Source organism: Anabrus simplex, chromosome 11 (assembly GCF_040414725.1).
Source record: "Anabrus simplex isolate iqAnaSimp1 chromosome 11, ASM4041472v1, whole genome shotgun sequence".
Taxonomy (NCBI): Eukaryota; Metazoa; Arthropoda; class Insecta; order Orthoptera; family Tettigoniidae; genus Anabrus; species Anabrus simplex.
Window position 1 is genome coordinate 95,711,466 of NC_090275.1, and position 25,806 is coordinate 95,737,271.

Genomic DNA, 25,806 nt, shown 5'->3' on the forward strand with positions numbered 1-25,806 from the left:
ACGATCGCCGTCTTTGAGCACTCAAAGACATTAATGACGACGATTGACGGGCGAGAATATCAGAAATTGCAGAACAAGTCGGAATCAGTTACGGGAACTGTCAAGCAATCATCACAAACGAAGAAGTATTCATGTCAAAATCTTTGTTACAACAGAAGAACTGACTCCTAGGGACTGGAGGAGCCTGGAGACCCCCAAAGATTTTGCAGAGGTGTCTGTGCCTCCCACCCTCATCCCCCAGTGTTTCCAACGCGTGATGATAGTATCAATATGCAGGACGTTTCACTAGAAGTGTGCAAAATAATACAACAGGAAACAGGGGATGCTCAACTGAACATTTAGAGAAGAATCTTGCAGTCCGTGTCTGTGGTATGGTACTGTGTAGCAACAACAGTAAATAATATAAAAAATAAAAAACATTGAAAACTTAGCTGTAAATAAGCCGGAAAACAATAAAAGGCGGTAATAGTGATAGGCTAACTTAAATAAGGATTGTGTAAAAAAAATACGCTACATAATGTAATAATATGCGTTCCAACTAACTAAAAACATCTATAATAAGATGCTGAGTTTCGGATCCAAATTAAGATATTACAGCACGGTTGTTAGACCAGAAGGCGTATATGCTTCGGAGACCCTGTGCATGAACCGAAAAGGACAAATCCATCAACTACGGTACTTAAAAGAGAACACTGGCTACTACGGAAGATCTTGGTCAACAGATGGGTTGACGGGCAGGTTCGACTGAAAGCCAATACAGAAGTGTACAGCAAGATGGAACCGATAACAACAACTAGAAAGAGAAGATTGTTGTTTTATGGACACACCTTCCGTATGAATACTGACCGGCTCACAAAGAAAATCTGGAATATTCAAAAACCAAAGGCATCTAAGTTGAGATGGTTCCAAGAATGTGAGAAAGATCTGAGAGAGGTGGGCATTACGGAGAATAAAATCAATGACAGGGTTAGTTTCCGAAGGATGGTAAAAAGCTGAAGACGGAGAGGCCCTTTACCAGAGAAGCGGAAGAAAGCGCTGATCGACGGGCTCAAGAGATACTGGCAGGATGTCAAAGCCGGCAGACGAACAAGACACAGACACTGAAAATGTGATTGGTTGTTAACACGCAGTCCATACAGACTCAAATAAAAAACAAAAATGGTTAATATAAAACTAATTTTCTGCAATACTTACGTAAAAGTCTGTTTTCAGGGAAAATATCTTGAAATGAAATATATCAGATAAGCAAAACCAAACCAAACACCATGGCGCAATAGCCCCGAAGGTCTACCAAGCGACCGCTGCTCAGCCCGAAGACCTGCAGATTACGAGGTGGCATGTGGTCAGCACGACGAATCCTCTTGGCTCTATACCGGGGCCGCTATCTCACCGTCAGATACCTCCTCAATTTATTTTAATCACATAGGCCGAGTGGCCCTCGAAACAGTCCTCAGAGCCAGGTAAAAATCCGTGACCTGTCTGCGAATCGAACCAGGGCCTCCGAGTAAGAGACTACCCCTACACCGCGGGACCGGCATACTAGATAACAGTTCGTAGACATAAATAATCCAGAAGCAGCAATTCGATTTTTAAAAGTGTAATCGATAAAATTATCTTAGTTTTCACTCTAAACCATACATTGTACTAAAAGCATTTAAATTGCTGGGTAGCTGAAATAAATGCAACTTCTATTTGGACCATTGTCCGCTCCTGAAGTGTGATAAATTGCGTCACATTCAACGTAAGACTACATATCATTAACTCTTCGTGTTAAATAATCTGCTTATTATGCACATCGTTAAATGAGATTTAATTTTTGTCTTTTATCAGGGCGAACAATTCCAAACTTAAAGATGTGTGTTATTTTTCTGACACGTTATTTACAAATGCTTTAGAGAGAGGTTAAACTCCCGCCCCAAAAGAGACATTATAGAAATCGGTGCCTATGCTAACAGATCATTGAGATTCTAAAACTTTCTAGGCTGGAAACAGGAAGTAGCTACAGAAGCATTGGAATTGCAACAAAAAGACACAGGACTATGAGTATGCTAGATAGACGAGCATTTGGAATTGGTAAGATGTGAGGCAGCTTTCATATCCGTCTTCTCTAAAGAGGACAAGTGAGGCCAGTTTACACATTAGCATGTGAACTAGTGGTTTCCGCCAAGTCAGTCTAACACTGAGGTGTGGAAGTAAATACACTTAAATCGCCCGCCAACTGCACACTTCAAGGCTAAGGTCAGTTGTACGTCCTCAATGTATCTATTGTCCGGCTCCATGGCTATAGTAAATGGTTAGCGTGCTGGCCTTTGGTCACAGGGGTCCTGGGTTCGATTCCCCAGCAGGGTCGGGAATTTTAACCATAACTGGTTAATTTCGCTGGCACGGGGGCTGGGTGTATGTGTCGTCTTCTTAATCATTTCATCCTCATCACGAAGCGCAGGTCGCCTACGGGAGACAAATCAAAAGACCTTCATCTGGCGACCCGAACTTGTCCTCGGACACTCCCGGCACTAAAAACCAATGTATCTATTTGATAACTTCTATCACTGTAGTGTTCTTACAAATGAATTCATTTTGTCCCACTTGTTATTGTCGCGAAGTTCACATAACCTAACTACTCAACCTTGTTTGAAGAAACTATTCACACTAATATTTGGCCCTTGATGGCTTTGGAAGAACCATAAACACAACCATCAACATATGATTAGACCTTTAGAATTTTAGGCATGAAAAACTGTTAAAGACAAGACGGAATTATGCCATGAAAATAAAAGGAGCTTTCTTTACTTGCTTCGTTCGTAATTAGTGTCTGTTAAGTCAGGAGGTTGGTTGGATTTTCAAATAACACCACCTAAGGTTATACTATTATAAGAACACAAAAATACCGAGTGAGTTAGCCGTGTGGTTAGGGTCGCGTAGCAGTGAGCTTGCATTCGGGAGATAGTGGGTTCGAACCCTACTGTCGGCAGCCCTGAAGATGGTTTTCCATGGTTTCCCATTTTCACACAAGGCAATTGCTGGGGCTGTACCTTAATTAAGGCCACGGCCGTTTCCTTCCCATCCTAGCTCTTTTCTATACCATTCCCAATCAGCCAGACATCGCTAATAACATTCAGATGCACTAGTGATGCTCTGAATGTTATTGCTCAACACCACTCATACCCCTGCTGCTTCCATATTATCAGTCATAAATGAGATAGGCAGGTATCTTAGCTACAAGTCTGGCACTACGGCCAGCACAACACAGCAAGAATGACCGTAGTTCAATCAGGAGAGCATCAGACGCGAAATCGGAAGTCTGTGGGTTGGTCATTTGTGTCCAGTAGGCCTACCTAACATCTTGTCGGCATATGCGAAATGTTCGATACGACCTAACAAGCTGAAAGTCGAGTTTAAGACCTTCGACAGCGGGATCCGAACCGACTTGTCTCCCCTAACCCATACAGAAATCGCTACACTGTCCAGGACCTTGACCCAAGGAGGTACTCAGTCTGTTGGTAAAGATCAAGTGGTGTAAATCTAATCACAACAGAAAAGGGAAGAGGTCTGAACTGTCTAAGAATGAAGATATCCTCACGAATGGTGTACAGTAAATTTGTGTCTTCGTGCATATCTTTTCAGGCGGAAGTGAGGTGCATGTACCCTTGAGTGTACAAAAATTGGCCGGCATTGAAATATTTCATTTTATACATTCTATGCTATTTGCTTTACGTCGCAACGACATAGATAGGTCTTATGGCGACGGTGGGACAGGAAAGGCCTACGAGTGAGAAGGAAGCGGCCGTGGCCTTAATTAAGGTACAGCCCCAGCATTTTCCTGGTGTGAAAATGGGAAACCACGGAAAACCATTTTACACATTCTCAAAACGCGGATATCCGTAAACAGTGGGTAACCGTTGGAATCCTGGCACTCGCGAAATATGTTCATCCCACTTTGAGGAAGAGGATTTTGAAAGAAAGCCATCTTCTGCGTCGGCCAATGATTGTGCAATCGAGAGCACCTACGGTATTTAACCACACACCAGTCCTCCTGCCAATCGTAAATTTCTGGTAATACCGGGAATTGAACCCGGAGGGCAGCTAATAGCGCTAACAGTTACACTACGGAGGTGAACAAGAAGGGAGAGAAAATGAAAGACTCTCGAGGTCGGATAGAAGAGATGAATGCCAGGAATCTGGCACACGAACGTGAAAGTAACGATGGTGATAATATTATTGGTTTTACGTTCCACTTCGAAAATACTGAAGGTAGCCTATCGACGAAAGAAAGACAAGGGCCACAAAGGGCGTGAATATGAAAGGCTCCCTAGAACTCGCAAACTTAATCGCATCGGAGGTCGGAAAAGAACAAGAGTTGACCAAGGGAGGTCGGAGAAGGGAGATGAAAGTGAGGAGCCTGACACACGTACGGGGAACCAATATCAGGACTCAGCTAAGGGCCCCGTGGTCGCCAAGCCACGCTCCCAAGTTAAGAGCTCCTAAGGCCCCTTTGAGTCGCCTCTTACGACAGACAGGGGATACCGAATAACTTCTACCGCCTCCACCCACAAGAGGACAAATACTTTTGGCATACGAAAAGATAACAATAACCACTTCAACGTACGGACACAGTAATGATACCATGTTAACATTCTTCACACATAATAAATTATTATTCTCTCAATACGAGGTATGTATTCATACACTCTCGTAACAACGGTGAATTCTGTTCCGCACCTCAGTCTCATGCTCATACTGTGCGCTAGATTTCCTTTTGTATCAGCTCCAACATTATGCCATTCCTTCAGAAGCAACTCTTTTAGCTGAGATTAACTAGAGCTGCGCTGTTTTCGTACTCTTCTTTCCAGTTCACTCCAGAGCTGCTCAAGAGGATTGAAAAGGGGAACTGTGCTGGGGTTTTAGGGTGTAGAGCGAATAGCACCCACAGACGGTCATTCTCGGCTGTGCTGGAAGCAGTAATCGTTTCCCAAACACAGTTTACCTACACTCTTCAAATTTTCTTTCAGAATACCAAAATGAGCCAATCTGGCCAGTTCCTTCAGTGAAAACTAGCTCCCCGAAACCAGACGCGGGCATACACCCCGAGACCATAACACCACCTCAAGCATGCTTCACAGTAGCTTAAATATTCTAGATTCAAGAGCAGTACTGGACGTCCTCCAAACGAAAACATGGCCATCGTTATAAAATAAGTTGAATTTACTTACGTCCAAGAAAACAATGCTGTTGCAGAAATCGAGATCATTTCCTACATAAGCTTTTGCAACTCCGATCTGCTCCTCCGATTCTTCTTGCTTATTTCTAGGTACCCTAGCTCTGTATCCTGCATGAATGATGAGACGCCTTATTCCTCGTGGTGTCTTGTTTTCCGAACAGTTCTCAAAAATAAGTAGATAACATCAGACTAAACGTAGATTTTGGGTCCATCCTGATCATTTGCATCACGTGCATCGGTTCCTGGTGGCCAGTTTTTATGGGCGACCAACTCTTTCTTTCTTAATATTGATGCTTTCACGGTCCGTACTTGTAGACATGATATAGGCTTTCTGGGCTTATGCCATGTCAAGAAAATAAGTGAATAATCTTTACGTTTCTATTGTAGAAGACTCGTGAACAGTCGAGAGTTTCTTCTGAAGACGCACAGCAAAGCTCTCAACGAAACGTAAAGAGTTTCACCTTGTTTTCTTGACACGACATAAGCCCAAAAGTCTATATCATGTCTGCAACTCTTTCTTTGTTTATTAGCAAGTTCGTATCTTTGAATCGCTTAATATACTCGGCACAGTCGGACGATTTCTCCCAACGATGTTTGCGATTTCGGAATACGATTTCCATTCACGAGTTAATGAGACAATCAGCCGCTTCATTTCCACTGTGGTTTCCTTTCCTTTACGACCCATTTCAACCACTTGTATCCCACCAGTCACTCAATACAACTCGTTTAACACCTAGTCAGACTTCTCGTTATCACATACAAATATGGAGTCTTGCACTTGCGGTTGATCTTTGGTATTATGGGAAAATCTTAAAGAGGCTACCTAAGGGGAATAGAATATACACACGAAATATCAATCGAGTTATACGTCGCTTATTGTAACATCTTTTACTGTACGAATACTTTCCTCCATGTCTGTATGTGTACGTCAGGACCATATTTATTTCTGTCCTCAAATTTCCCGCTGGAGAGTTGAAACTTGTAACACGCCTTCGTGTAGACTTTGCTCTCTCTGTGTCAACTTCTTAATGTTCCAATAATCGCCAACGAAATTCAGCACTTGGTTCTGAAATGTTGATGTGTATCAGTACCTATATACCAAGGGATGAGAACCGTTTCAGAAATGTTTATGAAGTAACTTATAGCTGAGTATGTATAAGCAGCAAGTCACTGAACTATTAAAATACTGTATAATTAGAGTGCATTTGAGGCTATAAAAGCATATAAACTGATTTACTGTTAAAACTTCAGTAATATGTACCGGCATCCTTTAATTGGTAAAATGCCGTGTAATTACGACTAATATTAACCTACGATAAACGCAAAAAAAATGAGAAAAATGAACAGTTATAACCCAGATCAAAAAGATGTGTCAATCGTAAATTCGGGTGTGTGTTTCCTCTAATTTTCGAGCATGAAAAGTATAGAAATATAGAAACTCCATTTCATTCCGCTAGTTTTGAGCAATGTCACGGAAATTTCCACTCTAATGTTCGACTCGTACCCATTAAGTGAAACAAGCCTCCGACAATGACGTTTATCACGTAAGTATTTTAAATTAGCCCCTTCTGGTATTTTCAGTTGCAAAAGGCTGAAATAAGTTGAAAAGTACCGTGTTAACTATCCGAGAGACAAAAAACTTATAAGGATAGAAAAGGAAAGTAAGGCTTTAGGCGCATTTATTACCATTTCTCGTCACTGTCTCGGTTGGAAGAAGCGTGCAGGTGTGTGTATCGTGTGACCTTGAGAAAGTTATGGATCAAGACTTTCTTCTGATGAAGCATTGCTCTGTAGTCAAGCCGACCATGACTAGACCAGACCATTGCGTACAACACGCCGTACTTTCACCTGGACCTACATAGGGAGGAGGAAAAAAGTCGCACCGACAAGTTTGGAGTACCCTGAGGGCACCCGCTTGACCCAGAAACCTAAAGACCATCCCGCCAACGGACACTTGGCACACTGTGTCCAACCTGTTCCACTCGCCCATATAGCACTGTGTACACGCGGAATACCCGGCAATTACAGTATTACATCACCAGTCACAACAGGAACTTTATCTCTGGAACATATATTGTATTATTCAATCAAAGAAAACCAAGGACACCTTTTTTTTAATTCCTCCACAACAACAAAGTTATATATTTATATCAGTTAAATATTTTCAATTTTTCACTTTATACTCTGGTGTAGGGGATTTTTTTTAAACGAGACTGTCAGCAACTGACTAAAAGTAATCGAATGAGGTACATCCTATGAGAAGGAACGGTATGAAGAATAATAATGTTATTGTTCTGATGGTTTTCGGAGACGCCAATGTGCCGGAGTTTTGTCCTGCAGGAGTTATTTTACGTGCCAGTAAATCAACCGACACGAAGCTGACGTATTTCAGCACCTTCAAATACCACCAGACTAAGCCAGGACCGAACCTACCAAGATGGGGCCAGAAGGCCAGCGCCTCAACCGTCTGAGCCACTCAGCCTGGCACGGAATGAAGTGCAGTGGATACAGTGAACTGTAAACTTACTATAGATTTTCTGGTCCAGCTCCTCGGCTGAATGGTCAGCGTCTTGACCTTCGGTTCAGAGGGTATCAGGTTCGATTCCCGGTTAGGACGAGAATTTTAATTGCGTATGTTTAATACCTCTGACTTGGGGATGGATGGATGGATGTTTTCATCGACTTACAACACAGCACACTGGCAACCACCCCAATAACATCACTGCGGCATCGTTGTTGACGGCGACGCCTTTCGTACGTCTGCTCCAATCACGCGCACGGTCACAACTGTCATAGCCAATGAGATATCGGGCTGACTCTCATGACAGCTGAATGTCTCTCACTTGTAGTCGCCGTTGCAACATTACACGAATAGGAAAGTGATATCTGCAAAATTAAACGCCTGACTGTGATCAGCAAGGCGAGGATTTATTGGCACTAAAAATATACAAAATAGGCAGGCAAATATGCACTTAAAAATCGCAAAATAGACACTAAAAACCAAAACCATCTCCTTAGCATTTAAAATTACTCAGCATATGTGAATCATAGGCCTACCACTTCGTCCTCAGCTAAAGGCTTTACGCCAAGGGCCCAGAGGTCATCAAAATCTGGAAAAGGTAAAGTTATTATTATTATTATTATTATTATTATTATTATTATTATTATTATTATTATTATTATTATTATTAGCCGGTACGTGCCCGCCTCTTACCCGGAAGCCCCGGGTTCGATTCCCGACCAGGCCAGGGATTTTTACCTGGACCTGAGGGCTGGTTCGAGGTCCACTCAGCCTACGTGATTACAATTGAGGTGCTATCTGACGGTGAGATTGCGACCCCAGTCTACAGAGCCAAGAATAACGGCCGTGAGGATTCATCGTGCTGACTACACGACACCTCGTAATCTGCAGGCCTTCGGACTGAGCAGCGGTCACTTGGTAGGCCAAGGCCCTTCAGGGCTGTTGCGCCATGGGTTTTATTATTATTATTATTATTATTATAATTATTATTATTATTATTATTATTATTATGAGCAATCCCTACAGCCTTCAGGCAGTTGTTCAAACTTGGAAGAAATGTGCGTGAGAAAGGTGAAAATCTAGGGGTTGGCCAGTGCAGGGTGCAGGTTCAAGTTCAGCTTGCTCCAAGCAGAAATCAGAGGACAGAAAGAAGGTCGTGGTTATTTCAGTAGCGTAGACACGACTTTTCCTTAGAGGGGATTATGGATGATAATAATAATAATAATAATAATAATAATAATAATAATAATAATAATAATAATAATAATAACTACAGGACCAGTGCTGTTCCGCAGCATTGGTCATAAATAGGTCAGATAACTCATCTTGATATGCGTGATGTAGTCATACTGCTTTTCCTGCCCTTTTCAATGGCTTTATGAACATTTAGTAAGAAGCGCGTTATGGTATGCCGCAGTTCGTAGTCAAATTCATCCATTCTGACGTCATCATGTCATCTGCTTGATGAAAATCTATCCATATATTCGCTTTTTTTTTTATCCTGCAGTTATTGATGTAAAGCTTGGTATTGCGTCGTAGAAAGCAATGGTATTTTTAATCGCAGTTCTGTATAGAACGGTTGACTTGTTAGCTCATAGGTTAGTCCCGAAGGAGCGTTTTTCTGCCAGGCAGAGAACTTTAAAATACATGGCCTTCACTCCTTCTAGTGTAGCTAGGTTATCATTCGATAGGTGTTCTCACAGAATGTCTAAGGTGTAGCCTATGTCATGATGGAATCTGTTTGTACGTAGACTTTTTTCTCTTAGCAGCATGTAAGTTATTGGGAACGCTCTGTCTGCCATCTGCTGAATATATTTGGAAGCTGCGAAAGGTTAGAAAATCAAAGAGTATTTAGCAAGGAATAGTATTCTTCCGTGGTCAGAGGATGTGTATACTCTCTGACTTCACAGGTAGTAATCAAGCATGGCTGTATGCAATGGCATTACTAAGGATGAAAACCACAGATATATATCAGAATATTAATGAAAGTGTTCGTCGCTTAGCAACCTGCTAAGTAGAGAATATATTGCGGGTTAGGGTAAGCCTTCGCCTGCAATTATTGGAGCAATCATTTAATGATTTGATTTTATGATTACTCAAAGTTGGCTGAACTTAGAGACCTATCAACGTCTAATGATTCACCGGCATGTAATTCCGGAGAGAATACAACAACAATGAAGCAAATCGGTCTAGTAGAACAGACGGATAGATTTGCCAAAGCTGTTTTTAGTAAACTCTTAATATATTAGATTATAATAATAATACGCAATTTTAAATTTATGTTTTGAAAATGAATGTTATTTTAAATTCGTAAATATAATAAAATAATAAACGTATATATTTAAAATAATGAGTACAAGCGCCTCATGGGGAGGTATATTCCCCTTATCTACGCCACTGGTCCTTTAATCACATGTAAGTGCCTGTCTTTGGTAGCTACTTGCAAATAATACCTGCTTTCAGCGGCTATCATAAAACTAACGAAGTAAAGATGGGTGGAAAAATATGATTTAAAAAATATTTGTCGTTTTAGGCACTTAATATGCAAATGTCTTCAAAATAGGCACTAATGCACGAAATAGGCATCCATTGGCTTTGTAAAACCCATGTATTTCCCTCACAAATAGAGTGAAACCAATTTTAGACGTATGAACCTACAATTTTGGGTTGAGGATAAAAATAGGCATTTATGACGAAATCTTCGCTTTAATGATCAGCCTTAAACAACGGACCTTCTAACATGTCTCTGCATCACCACTTCCTTATATCAGCTTTTCAGCAGAGAGTTTGCTTAGAACGTTCTGTAGTCGATCCTTCACTTTCCGAACTCGACTCCTCAGATCCACTCGAGGAATCACTACTGCCATCCAGATGTACACTGAGTGGCCAAAAGTCACGGGAAGGGATTTCCCATTAGAAGATGTGCCGTATATGACCCCTGAGCGTTGTGGCTAGCTGCGGCGTAGCAGAACAGTCTGTCACAGACACCAGTGTCGTGAAGATGGCAACACGTCTCGAGTTAAATGACTCTGAACGTGGGATGATCATCGGCGCATGGATCAAAGCATTGCGGAGATTACACGCGAATTCGGGTTTCCGAGGTCAACATGTCAAGGCTGGATTTTCAATATCGCTGAGAGAATGTTACCACTGCACGGGAAGGCCACGGGTATTTACTGAACGGACATCACGTCGCCTCCGCAGAACCGTACTGGGCGCTCGACGGGCTACTGTGAGTCTGATCACCGCCCACTTGAATGCTGGGAGTCAGGAACCCATTTCTACCAGGACTGTAAGGAGGCAACTGCACCGCATAGCCTTCACCAACCAGCGACCAACTCGTGTCCTTTAGCTGACACCTCGACACAGAGCTCAACGACGTGCTTGGGGCCCGCGAACATCGGCAATGGACCATGGAAAAGTGGCGGCGTGTGGTATGGTCCGATGATTCCCGATTCCAGTTGTATCGAGCTGGTAGCGCGTGAGAATGTGGCCTATGCCCCATGAAGCTATGGATCCTGCGTGTCAACAAGGTTGTGCCCAGGCGGGAGGTGGCTGTTTTGGTCTCGGCGGTGTTCTCATAGTCGCAATTAGGCCCCATTGTCCGACTGCAGGGAGCGCTGACAGGTGCACGTTATGTGGTCATTCTTTCAGACTATCTATATCCCTTTCTGGCCCTAGAGTATCCTGATAGAGATGCCATCTTTCAACAGGAAAATGCGTCATGTCACCGCTCTGTGGTAGCATGCAGGTGGTTGGAGGAGCATTTCAGTGAAGTTACGGCCATGGAATGGCCCTCCATATCCCCCGATCTTAATCCAATTGAGCATTTATGGGATGCTGTCGGTGAACCCCGCACCAACAACACAAGACCAAATTGTGGGTAGCAATGTAAGATGCGTGGGTCCAGACTCCTCCAGAACGATTTCAACACCTTGAGTCGATGCCTCGCCGTATTGCTGCCGTTTTGAGGGCTCGCGGAGGAGCAACTCGTTATTAACATCACATTCAGTGTCTTCCAATGAATTTTGGCCACTCAATGTAAAAACAATTTAGTAATAACTTCACTGTACGCCTGTAGGCCTACAGTTACACAGTCTGTCCACAGCACGGTAATTGACTGATTCTGAACAGGAATCCGGCAGTTTCCTTGTTTGGGATATTAATAGCATGCGTGTTGATAAATAGGTGACTAAGAGGTGATGGTGGTGATTATTGTTTTAAGAGGAAGTACAACTAGGCAACCATCCTCTATATAACACTAATCAGAGCGAAAAATGGAAGGGATCCGACACTTCGAAAAATGAAGGTAGTGGCCAAAGGAAGACAAGGGCCACGAAGGGCGTAAAAATGAAAGACTCCCTAGGCCTCGAGGGCTCTAATACCGTCAGGGTCGGAAAAGAACACGAGTTGACCAAGGAAGGTTGGGTAGGATAGATGGAAGTGAGGAGCCTGGCACAAATAAGTGGAAATAATGGTAGGACTCAGCTAAGGGCCTCATGCTCGTCAACCCACGCTCCAAAGTTTAGAGCCCCTGAGGTCCCTTTTAGTCGTCTTTTACGACAGGCAGGGGCAACCGTAGACGTTATTCTACCGCCCTCATCCACAGGGAATAGGTGAACAAGATTTCATATAATAGGTAAACGATACAGAAGTATGAAAGGTGGTGGTGATTATTGCTTTAAGAGGAAGTACAACTAAACAACCATCCTCTATTAGCACTAATCAGAGAGAAAAAATGAAAGTGAACCGACACTTCGAAAAAATGAAGATATCGGCCAAAGAAAGACAAGGTCCACGAAGGACGTGAAAATGAAAGACTCCTAAGCCCTCGGATGCCCTAATAACGTTGGGGTATGAAAAAAAAAAAACAAGAGTTGATCAAGGGAAGTCGAATAGAATAGATGAAAGTGAGGAGCCTGGCACAAGTAAGTGGAAATAATGCCAGGACTCATCTACGGGCCCCGTGGTCGTTAACCCACGCTCCCAAGTTAGGAACTCCTGGGACCCCTTTTAGTCGCCTCTTACGACAGGCAGGGGATACCGCGGGTGTTATTCTACCGCAGATGATAAGTCTCCTCTTTCTCATGGCTGACGTTATTTTATAATTTATTACTACTGGGCGTGGTAGATTAAACTTGCTGAAATATCACCTTAAGGTAATAAATATTTAATTAGAAATCAATGCAGGGAATCAGAACACACAGCAGTTCAATAAAAAAAAAGTAGTGCATCTGAAATACGCAGTTACAACGTGTACATAAAAAAGTAGAAAATATGACAGGCACCCAGGAAAACTAGATATTTGACTTAATAATTAAATACACTCATACAGTCACATATAAAATGTTTAAAATATACGCAAATACGATACCGTTTCTCTTCCACTATCTGAAACTGAAACAATTATGTCACTGATAAACTTTGCACGGTAAAAGGCCACATACAATTTTTGTGCGTGAGGAAAAAAAAGGATATGGCAAAAAATAGCCACGCCTCTTGCAGTGTTTGATATTGTGCTTTATTAATGACCATTCCAATTATAACTTTCGAGGGAAATTGTCGTCCGTTCATCTGAAAAGCCGTAGGCCTACTTGTATCAGATTGAGTGAGATTTAACCTATCGAAAAAACCTAGACTGGTAACAGCGATAAGATAATTTCTGCCGAATGGAACGATGCAGCGCGATAATTTTCGATAGGAGATTAATTGGACGTATTTTAAGAAATATCAGCGTTTCCATCAAAGCACTGTAAAAGGGTTAAATTGGTACGTAACCATGTTTTCGTCTCACTCGGATTTGTCTCCTCCCCCCCCATGGACGTTAATCGATTTTGGAATATTTCACATTGCTGGAAGGAAGGAGGAAAGTGCTTCGAGAGGGCACTAAGAACATTGAAACTGGGTGAGCGGTTCGGAAGTTATGAGCCGTCCAATTCGGGACTCGTCAATCGCACCTGGTTCTTTTTACACCGATCAGCGAAATCTACAAATTTCAGGAATATTTTAGAAAACGTTTTTCTGAGTGAATTATTGTGTACTTCAGTGCGCGCAATCTGAAAACGGAATGGGGTTTTTTCGTGAGAAGTCGTCGAGCGGGGAAAAGAGGAAAAAATGGATTCGAATGATTGTTTTCTATTTTTCGCCGCACATACACGCAGGGTTGTATCTCCCGGAGAGGTAAAGCCACAACCTCGAATTTGAACTCAAAATATCAATCTTGGCGAGCTCTCGAACCGTGCTCATGTTGGTATAAATCAGATTCCGGTAAGTCTCCGAAAAGCGATGTATAACAAAAAGAAAGTATTTTCGGGAGGGTTATTTTCCTCCTATCCTTTTATTCGCCTCTATTTAACCGAAATGTTTTTTTTTTTTTAACTGTACCTAAATTTGTCAAACCAGAGAGAAATAGACTATTATTACAGTGTGGGGCGCGAGAGAACTTACTTAGCTGATTTTTTTTTTTTTTTATTCTCCCAAAACCTCTTCATATGGGCACTGAACATTTCCTCCGTTCTTCAGTCCATGATTTATTGGTCCTGGTATAATTTTCTCAGCAAAATTATGGTTGTTAACTGCTTTTTTGAAATGGATTCGATCTTGAAAAATTTCCTATGGTATGCCAATTTCCTGAAGGCCGTTTTCTATTTCACTAAGCCACTTGTTCTTCACTTTCATTGAAATAGCAAGGTTGAGAATCCTTTTGGATTCTGAGAACGTGGCCACAGAATATAAATCGCCTTTTCCTTATGGTGTCGGTCTTATTTTCAGAATGCTGATAGAGCTCCCAAGACTTCCGTTTCATCCAAATTCCCTTCGAGTAGATTGGACCAAATATTTTCCTCAGTATTTTCCCATCCTGTTTCTCTATGTCTTTAATAAGTGATCTGCCTTCAATGATCAAGGTTTCCGAAGCGTATAGCGCTTCAGGTTTGATAACACTACTCAACAAACTTGAACTTTTCCCCCATAAGATTAATAAAAACAGGCTGATCTTAAGTAATTTGCATGCGCTGAGCACGAAAATGACAGTGAAAAGTTCGTTACAGTCACGTTTTTGTGTTATAGAATTTACTCAATACATTGAATAAATCAGAATTTTTGATCTATTAAAATTACTTTATTCTCATTTTTGTACGAAAATTTTCAAGGGCGGCGATAGAAGTGGTATATTAATAACTGACCAGCTATTGAGACTTATAAAAACTACTCTTCATGGAATAAAATAGAGAAAAATGCTTTTTTTGCCTTTATGTGAACTGGAATCTTCCCTTTGTAAAAACCAGCAATAATCGCCCAACTTCCTTGGTGCCGTTGCTCCATTATATTGGTGAAATTGCTCTCCCTGTCCCCAAGTTCTCAGGTAAGAAGTCCAAATGTGAATGTAAGAAGTGGATCTTCAGTGACATACGGCAGCCCATTTCTTTGTAGTTTCTTAGTAACGTCTCTATTAATTGGTGATATTTTTTTCCGTGTGATTCCCTAAAACTCCTCTGACAACAGATGCTCGTAATTCCTTAGGGTTAAGTTTTTTCTCAAAAATGATGTCCTTCAAAAGTTTTCTAATTTGTGGACCGACAAATATGCCTTCTTTTAATTTAGCATCACTGATTTTAGGGAACAGAGTCTTTAAGTATTGAAAGGCTTCTCCACTCTTATCTAGAGCTTTCACAACAAAAAAAAAAAAGCCATACTTTTATAAGCAGAGGCGGAAGTACTTTTTCACGTTGCACGAGTGGAGGATATTTAACATTATGTTCACCAGGAATATAACCTTGTCTGATAGGCCACTCCTTCACCACATAATGCTGTGCTGTTGCTCGACTGTCCCACAAACATTAAAAAAAAAAACAGAAGTTAGTAAACCTTCCTTGTAATCCAAGCAACACAGCTATTACTTTTAAATCGTCACAATTTGTCCAGCGATGTTCATTATAATTTACTGCATTCAAAATTAGTGATATGTTTTCATAAGTTTCTTTCATAGCGACTGAATGAGCCACTGTACTGGAAGGTTTTGTATTGCCATTGTGTAATAAAACTGCTTCTAAGCTAATTTTGATGAATCGATGAACAGTCGCCTTTCTTCTGGATTGTATTCAACATCTAATTCATTCATCCATCTTCTTCTTCTTGAGGAGCCTTCTCCTAGCGGAGGTTGGCGGTCTACATGACCAGCTCCGTACGTGATGTTGCAACATGGAAAGCATCTTCTGAAGTGCAGTTGTGCCATCTTCGGATGTCCTTCATCCATGAATTCCTCCTCCTGCCTACAGACCTTTTCCCCTGTATCTTGCCTTCAATGATGAATTGTAATAGCTGCTTCTCGCCTCTCATAATGTGCCCTAGATATTGGGTTTTCCTTTTTTTTTTACAGTAAGTAATAGTTATTTTTGTTTCTTCATGCGATGAAGGACTTAGTCATTTGAAATTTTCAGCACCCAAGGTATTCGGAGTAGGCGGAGATATAGATACATTTCAAAAGCATCAATTCTTTTTTCTAGATTTTCGTCAAGGGTTCAGCTTCCACATCCAAAGAGAAAAATGGAGAACACATAGCACCGAATCATTCGCATTCTCAATTGCAGACTTAGATCCGATCTTGCAAATGGCTGTTTCATACTAAAAAATTGTCTCCTGGCCTGTTCTATTCTAGATTTTATCTCTCTCTTAGAATCACATTCCTCATCTAGCACAGTGCCCAAGTATTTGAAGGAGGATACTTGTTCAATGTTATTGCCTTTTATTGACAGGGTTGCTTGAATTTTTCTTTTAGAGAAGACTACAACTTTGGTCTTGGAAGCATTGACAAACAGACCAAACTCTTCACTGAGCTGGACTAATTTGTCTATCATGCGTTGGAGCGCAGGTCATTCATTTGCTATGGCAATAGTATCATCTGCGTACCTGATACTGTTAACTGCCTGTCCATTTATAACTATCGCGCATTTTTTTTTTTTCAGCAACACTTCCCTAAATATTGCTTCAGAATAAATGTTGAACAAGAGAGGTGATAGCACACATCCCTGACGAACACCTTCTCTGATTGTAGTCGTTTCTGGTGTTCTTTGGTCGACTCTGACATCTGCGGTTTGATTCCAGTACAGTGCGCTGATAATGCGTAAATCGCTTTGGTCAATACCAGTCGATCTTAATATCTCTACCATCTTTTCATGTTTAACACAGTCGAAGGCTTTTTTTGTAGTAAATGAAACATGCATATACATCGAGATCTATGTCCCTGCACCTCTGTACTAGCAGATTTAAGGAGAAGAGTGTTTCGCGTGTGCCGACCCAATTTCGGAAACCAAACGGTATGATCCATATGAGATTCACATTTCTTGTAAATCTGGGTGTGTATGATTCGCAGAAATATTTTGAGTACATGGGACATCAAACTAATCATACGGTAACCATCGCACTGGGAGGAATTCTGCTTTTTTTGTATTGGCACGAAAGTTGATCTCAGCCAGTCAGAAGGTGTCTTTCCTGATGTATAGATAATGTTGAACAACGATGTTAGTAGACTGAGGCCGGCTGAGTCCTGTTCAGCTACAATTTAACAATTTCAGCGTAAATTCTGTCTGGACCAGGGGCTTTACCATTCTTCTGAAGTTTAATGGCATTCAATATTTCACTCTGTTATTTCAGAATTGGCTTCAATGATTCTTTCGTCAGGTGGTGGAGAATCATCTCTGTCATATTTGAAGAGATATTCGACGTATTCCTTCCATCTTTTAAGTTTCTCTTCAACTCCTGAAATAATATCATTGTTGGCGTTCCTTAATATTTGTCCGCATCGCTTCCTTTGTAAACCACTCAGCTCTTTCACCTTTTTATATAGGTTAAAGTGATCGTGTTTCACCTGAAGTTCCTCGATTTCCTTGCATTTGTCAGACATCCAGGATTCCTTTGCTTCTCTGCATTTTCTACGTATCCCTTTGTGTAGATTTTTGTATTTAACGGGGTCTTTATATTTCCTTCTTTCATTCATAAGGTCTAGGATTTCATCAGTCATCCAGTTTTGTTTTTTTGTTGCTGTTGACGTATTCAGTGTTATTTTCCTGGACTTGAATTATGCTATCTCTCATGGAATTCCATGTGGATTCTACTTCTATATGTTGAGACTCTTTTATTGCTTCCATCTTTTCTTCCAGAACAGCACCAACACTAGTTTTGACATCAGAACTGGCCAATTTTCTGATGTCTATGCGTCTTGATATTTTAACAGACCCTGTAGCGTTTCTAAAGCGTTGCATTTTGAAGTCCATTACTACTGGGTTGTGGTCACTGCTAATGTTGGCACCAGGATAAGTTTATACTGATTTTGCGAATTTCTTCAGCTCTTGTTTCACTAGAATAAAATCGATCTGATTTCTGACAGTCTTTTTTTCCATTATCTGCGGGTGAAGTCCATGTGTATAGCCTCCTAGGGTGAAGCTTGAAAAAGGTATCAGAAACGAAAACTTCATGTTCTGCGCAAAACTGCACTAATCTGTCTCCCCTTGTGTTTCGTTCACCAAGACCATAGCTCACTACAATATCATCTTCAGCACCGGGCCAATCTTTGAGTTGAAATCACCCATGACCAATGTTATCTCTCCTTTCTTTGTAAGTTTCAGTGCTTCATTCAAGGTACCATAGAATTATTCTATCTCTTCATCATCTTTACCAGAAATTGGTGCATGAACCTGGATGATATTCATAGGTCGGTGTGATGTTTGCAACCTTACTAACATTACTCGATCACTAATTGGAATGAAATCTAAAACTGATTTTGCAATCACTGATGACACAATCACGCCAACTCCATACCTGTGGTTAATATCATTTCCCCCTGAAAAGTACAAGGATCCTTCCTTCATAACCTGAATCCCTGATCCAGGCCATCTTACTTCACTTAACCCAATAATGTCAATTTTCAGCCTGCATCTTCCTGCTTCCAGGTTTGTAAGCTTCCCCGTCATAAATAAGCTGCGTACATTCCATGTAGCAATTCGAACTTTGTTGTCATACACTTTGATCTTTCCAAAACGGTCGGGCTTTCTAGTCATAGCAGCGTTCAAAGCATCTCCCCTGGAGATCCGAATGGGGGAATAGAAACTCCGGATAATAATTTTACGTTGAACAGAGCCATGCCATGTGAACTCAAAGGGATATCCTTCAGGATATTTAATGCAGTGGTGTCCCGTTGCCTTCCGCATCCTAATGCCGTTGACCAGTTGTAGGTTCTTCCGCCTTTTGGGACCATTTCCTGTCCAATGACAATGGAGTGCCCTAACCTCTACCCGCCCATGCACCCTCAAGGAGACTGTTGGCACTTGGTAGAGGCGATCTTCTTTTACCAGAAGATACTCGGTCAATTCATCCATCAGCACGATCAAATTTTAGCACGCATAAACAGAATTTTCCATTGCAAAATACGTAGTCATCTTATTTAGTTTTCTGAACACTGAAATCTTGGTATCTCTTGCTAATAAGTTCCACTCTTGTAATCTAAAACCTAATAGTTCAGCATGTTGCTTGGAAAGACTTAAATTCCTAACTAGATCATTAAGTTCTGCCTGTCGTATCAGATGAGGTATTTTATGATGTTCGGAAATGTAGGTAGGATCAGTGGAATTTGAAGGGTAGTCTGAGGATTCTGATTGTTTCTGTTCCTCTGGAATGGCAATCTTTCCCATTGGGGGGGGGGGGGGATAGGGACAGGAAGCTCTGAAGAATGTAGCACGGGTTTTGTGGCTGATGGCAGATTAGGATACACAATGTTACATTTAGATTTCCTTGAAAATCTCTCTGTTTTGGTAATACAGAAGTAACAATTTTCCATATCAATAGTAGGCTGTCGCCAAATCATTGGAATAGCAAAAGACATATTGTTATTTTTCCCCCGCAACCATTCTGTTTAACTTCACATAACACGTTACACAACACACGTGTAGTGCCCAACGTTTAGTAATACGCTTCTTTTGCATTGTCTGTAATTGATCGACGTTGCGATTTCAAAGTTAATCCCCACAAACATACCAGAAACGATTTGGAGAATTTTTACATGAACTACGATTGCGATCCATTTAGCACTTATTGCAGAATAACTAGTACCGCTCACGACACTTCCACAATCAGAACTAAACGTCTCTTGTCTCACAATACAACAGCAAGCAACCGAATTTTCACAACACAACGGCAAGCAACCATTATTTTCTTTCCATTAGTCAGTTACAGCCGGATATGCCTATCCTCCGTGCAGGCACAAACGAGACAGTATGTTTCAAATGGTACTTTAATGATGATGCTTGTTGTTCAAAGGGGCCGAACATCTAAGGTCATCGGCCCCAAATGGTACTTTAAAAGAACGGAAATTATACGTATTTATGAAAAAGACCTATGTTAAAGAACATAACCTCTTTCAAAGTGGGTAGGTTTTAACACATTTTTATACGATTCGCTAACTAAAAATATGAGTTTATGAAAAATGTGACGTGTAGGCAGTTTTCCAAGGCCATATTCGCAATCAGGATATAAAAATTACCTAAAAATAGTTATTCTTGTCCATGTTATGAAAACCTTGTTTATTATTATTATTATTATTATTATTATTATTATTATTATCTGTAAATTAAGCCAAAAAGTAGCACAAGCCCGAGGATGGAGTATTAGTTACCTAGAAACGACTCAATTAAGCGACTAACAATATTCCTTTTCACTTTCTACTTGTGCTACCTTATAATGTGCTATAGCTGAAAGCTTCGACGCGATTAATCTTCCATTTTGGTTCTATCGGACTTTCACGACCTGATTCTGTTCTCATCGCATTTGTAAAGCTATCACAACGCCCTTCGTATCCGATAACGGTGTATTCGGCTGAATTAGGAACACGTACTACACGTGAGGCCCGTCATGCAAATACGGTACCGGCTTCGACAACGTCGCTCGATCATCATATAACTTAAAACACTGGTCTACACTCTCTTAAGATAAAAGTCTTCATATGTCAACAGTATCTTCCTTCCTAAACTAAACATTCACCAACACATTCAACATCATCGTATTCCCAACAACAACGCTGGGCGTCTCACTCACTCTCCAAGATAAAACGGAGAAGCTGTACCGTTCGAACATCCGAAATTCGAATCCTATCGCTGACAGGGACTAATATACTAAATTATCTTAGGCTTAATTGGTAAAGATTCCAACTGGGAATGTCGATTATTATAGCGTTATATTTTGATGTTATGCGAATTAAGATATATTATTTTACGTCCCACTAACTGTTTTTACGGTTGTCGGAGACACCGAGGTACCGGAATTGTGCCTCGCAGGAGTTCTTGTACATACCAGTATATCTACCGACATGAGGCTGACGTATTTGAGCACCTTCAAATACGGTCGGACTGAGCCAGGAAGAAACCCCTACCAGGTTGGGTCAGAAAGCCAGCGCTCTATCGTCTGAGCCACTCAGCTTGGCAAGGCATACTGGAAATGCTTAGAATCACATAATCGTCTTATTCTTCTTCTGCTACAGCTTTTCCAACATCTGTGGGGTCGCGGGTGCGAACTACGTAGCAAATGTGGATTTGGCCCTGTTTTACGGCCGGATGCCCTTCCTGACGCCAACCCTATATGGAGGGATGTAATCACTATTGCGTGTTTCTGTGGTGGTTGGTAGTGTAGTGCGTTGTCTGAAGATGAAAGTGTTGGGACAGACAAAAACACCCAGTCCCCGAGCCAAAAGAATTAATCACATGCAATTAAATTCCCTGACACGACCGGAATCGAACCCGGGACCTTCTGAACCGATGGCCTCTATGCTGACCATTCAGCCAGTAAGTCGGACTTAGAATCACATCATCCTCCTTTCAAAAACCAAGAAATTCGTTTGAAGTTTCATGTTCTGCCAGGATCGTTCTTCGGAAACATTTCAAACAAGCATAGCAGGGTCACTATTATTGTAACAAAATAGATACCAGCAAAAAAACCACACATCCAATAAATATTATTTAGTATTCAACACATTTTAAAAGGCTAGTGCGCGGGCAAAAATTATGAAAATTTAACTCCCAAGAACAATTTCTGCCCGAACTCCGAAGAACAATATCTGCTTTTAAGAACATATGCAAATCTGGGAAGTTTTAAATTAACTTCATATTATGCTATCACTGCTTTAGTTTGTTTGATATGCCGTAGCCTGAAGCCCGATGTATAAGAAGAGCGGCAGTATCTCTCGGTTGGAAAGAACTGTTTAAAATGCCGCGCCACATGGAGAGCTGTACAATCACGTTAGTTAGCTAATAAGCTAAAAGTATACTACCCGCCGGGCCGAGTGGCTCAGGCTGTTAAGGCCTTCTGACCCCATCCTGGCACATTCGAACCTGGCTCAGTCCGGTGGTATTTGAAGGTGCTCAAATACGTCAGCCTCGTGTCGGTAGATACACTGGTACGAAAACCGTAAAAGTAGTTAGTGGGACGTAAAGCAAATGACATTATTATTAGTTTGCTACCCGAAATACAACCTGCAGAATTTGACAACAGAATTCGAACACTTACAATGAAAATATCTTGAAGAACGAGTAATAATCGTGTCAAGATCCCATTTGAAAATATAATATTCATAAAACATTTTTTAAATAAATATATAGTTTTGATGAATGTGGTGCGCGATTTCAATTTCTATGAAATTTGATACTGAATAAATGATGTTCTAAAAGATTCCATTAGAAGAACCAAGTAATTTTATGCACAAATACGGCCTAAATGAAGTTCTAATATAGAGTTAATAGGAAAGAGGAAAAGTCGAATTCCTACTAAGAGTAAATCATTAGATCCAATACGAGAATATTTAGGAAGAACAAGTCACTGAGTTTTAAGTAATTTAAGGATGTTTGTTTGTTTGTTTGTTTGTTTGTTTAGAATTTCTCAGATCAGCAAAATTCTTATCCTGCTACTTACATGTTCTATTTTTGTTACAGCTGCTACGAGTAATAATCTGGAGCACCGTAGGAGTGCTCTTCCTTGCAACAGCTCTACCGACTACAACCGAAGAATATCCTGTGGAATCGACAACAGACTTCCCTCTTACAACTCAGTCTGAAAACGAACAAGAAGAGCCAGGGGCTAACGAAGTATTTCCTAACGAAGTATTTTCTTCATATGCTGAAGACAATGATACTCCACTAGATGTGAATGGAACAATTGAAGAGGTAGAGAAAATTCTGGAATCCAACCCTAATTTACCAAGATTATCACGGGGTGAAATTTTGGAGATACTTGATAACCTTACTGCATCTCGAGATAAAAATGTCAAGAATGAACTGCTCCGACATCAGAGCAGTGAACAATCATATCCCAATGACCAAAAGTCTAGAGAGGAATATGCAAAAGCTCTAATGTTAGTGTTACCCTTTAACGCAAAGGATATGAGTGATACTAAGATCCAAGAATTGTACACTAAAGCACCAGTTACAAAAATAGTTGACAAACCAGGAGATGATGTAATATTTAACAGACCTTCCCAGCAGTACAGATATACACCACCAACAATTTCAATCACTGAAATAGAGGATGACTATTTTCCACATGATGTTACTGAGCAACCGTATGATATTCCTAGTATACCATCAACAAGATTCTCTACATCATCTTCATATCAGGCAGTGTCCAAAACAACAAAACAGCCAGTGTTAAAACAACCTGCTCCTGCTCCTGCAAATCCCTCTCGAAAGGTTAATAAATTCTCAAACAAACCCTTTAAAGAACAAGCATCAGCAACTGATGACTCATACTCAATCGGCAAAGAACCTGAACCAACAAGGAACTCGGGACATTTTTCTCCTACACCTGTTGAAATAACAGAGAGCTATCATGATGCTGTTTATTCTTCAATCCAAGCTATTGAAGCCACAACAAATCATCAAGATTCAAGACATCCTGAACCTTCTGCAGCTCCATTTTTACCCATCACTGATTCAACAACAGTAAATCAACCTAGCCCTTCACACAATTTTCCCAAATCTCCAAATACAGTAGTAAATAATCAAGTGACCAGGCACAGGAAACGAAGGCCAACAGGACGGCCTGCAGCTGGTTACCGGGCAACAACAAATACATATACAGCTACATCTACTGAAGGCCCACAAAGTCCAGATTTCCAGTTAGGCTTACCACAAGACATTAAACAGCTTTCTGTTTCATTTGAAGTTCAGGATCATATTCAACCCCCCAGTGATCCACAACCTACATTCTTCATGACTCCGATTCCAGAAGTGACAGAAAAGGTGCGGTACAACAGTCAATACACAGGTAATAGAGTGATAACCACCACTACACAAGAACCAGCTTTGGATGATAATGTGCAAGAAGCATTGGCCTCAATTGGTTTATATCCAGAACAACTAAGGCCACAACCTTTCCACCACAGAGTACCAGTAACTGAGAAGACAACAACTACAACTACCACGACAACTGAAGCACCAATGTTAGATCTTTCACAAGCTGCCGAGTCTCTGAGCCCAGACATGAAGGAGCTGCTAATTTCTTTCGGACTGCTTCCATCCCCTGATGGAGAAACTACAAGTGTTCAGACACCAATCTCTCCAATTCCTCTGTCTCGAGCACATGCTGCAAGTCCTGTCATAGATCCCAGCTCATACGTGAGTTTCAAACCACTACCAGTAGGAACAGCACCTGCTGGAGGAGATATGCAAGATTTCCTAGCTTCATATGGTTTGGTGTCAGCATCAGATACTGGGCGAGAAACCTACCATAATTTCAGATCCCAAAAAGCACTTCCAACATCTTCAAAAGACAACATGCCAAAATCCAAACCAATAAAAGCTGTACCAAACTTCAGCACTGAGATATTAACAGATGAAATGAGAGAAGTGTTAGAAAGTCTTGGAATACTCCCAACTTCAATATCAAGAAAAAATCCTTCAATGAATGATGACACAAAAGAGAAAGAGCATGTTTTTAACCCTTCACAACATATTGCTACTCTCAATCCCTCAGAAGAAGAAGCTGAGAGGCTAAATAAACTTCTGAGGACAATTAAAAAATTCGTAAAGGAAAATGGTACTCTTACACCTGAACAAATGACAGTAATTGATGCATCATTCCCATTGCTTACTGCATCAAACAATAGTACAACTTCAACTACTACAACTCCAGATACTGTTACGAAAAAGACCAAAACAAAGTTTGTCCCCTTAGATCAGATAGGAAATGCTCCTGATCCACTTGCTCTAGAAGAATTATTGCAGCTTTACGATGCCAATAAGAACGAGGTTAAACGGCAACAGCCTAATGACACAAATTCTAACACAACTGATTCAAGTACGGAGAGTACTGAACAGAGAGTACCGTCATTTGATGCACTTGCAGAATCTTTCGGGGGAGGAGAAACAGCACCCAGTGATGCCAACGTGGAAGAACAATTACCACCTGCCAGGCCAAACGGACTTTACTTTTTGCTCGACTGGAACTCATTTCTGGAAGTAGGAGAGGAAGGAAAGAATAAAGTGAATATCAGGATAGCACCCAAAGTAGGAGATCCCAGAAACTTTTTGCCGGTTACTGTTCCGTGATCAATTTCTCAGTGTAAAAAGAAAATAGCCAAAGTACAACAAAAAATACAACATTAAACTATTGAAAATATCTCGTAATGGAAAACTGACAAGGAACCTGCTTGAGTGTGAGGTCACAATGACTAGTTAGGACCATTTGAACGTTACATACAATGAGTTTCATATCGAGTTCCATACTGACGTCAACTATACGTACATAAAGAAATGCCATGATAGTTCCATCTTTTCAATACACGTGAAGAATCACATGATAAAAATATGATTCTTCACTTCTGATTAAATGTTGTATTGAAAAGGTGGACTACAGCATTTCTTTGTGTATGTACCATTTGAACGTGTCAGTATTTACAACAGTGACAGCAAAATATTAGCTGTTTCTATGGTATGTATTGGTAGACTTCACAAAATTTTCAAAACAAACCATTAACATGCGCCATGAACAGCAAATGAAAAATGATATTCCACTGTGTTTGTGAAATTTTGCA

General features: G+C 40.9%; 1 protein-coding gene across 1 annotated transcript in view; it reads left to right on the forward strand.

Moving 5' to 3' along the window:
• The window catches only part of LOC136883462 (mucin-2), a 64,766-nt gene extending 39,223 nt beyond the window's left edge, over nt 1–25,543 (forward strand). Inside the window, exon 2 of the mRNA XM_067155773.2 lies at nt 22,709–25,543. Coding sequence (XP_067011874.2) covers nt 22,709–25,321 — 2,613 coding nt within the window. The 3' untranslated portion in view covers nt 25,322–25,543. The remainder of the gene's footprint in view (nt 1–22,708) is intronic.
• Nucleotides 25,544–25,806: the final 263 nt, after the last annotated feature.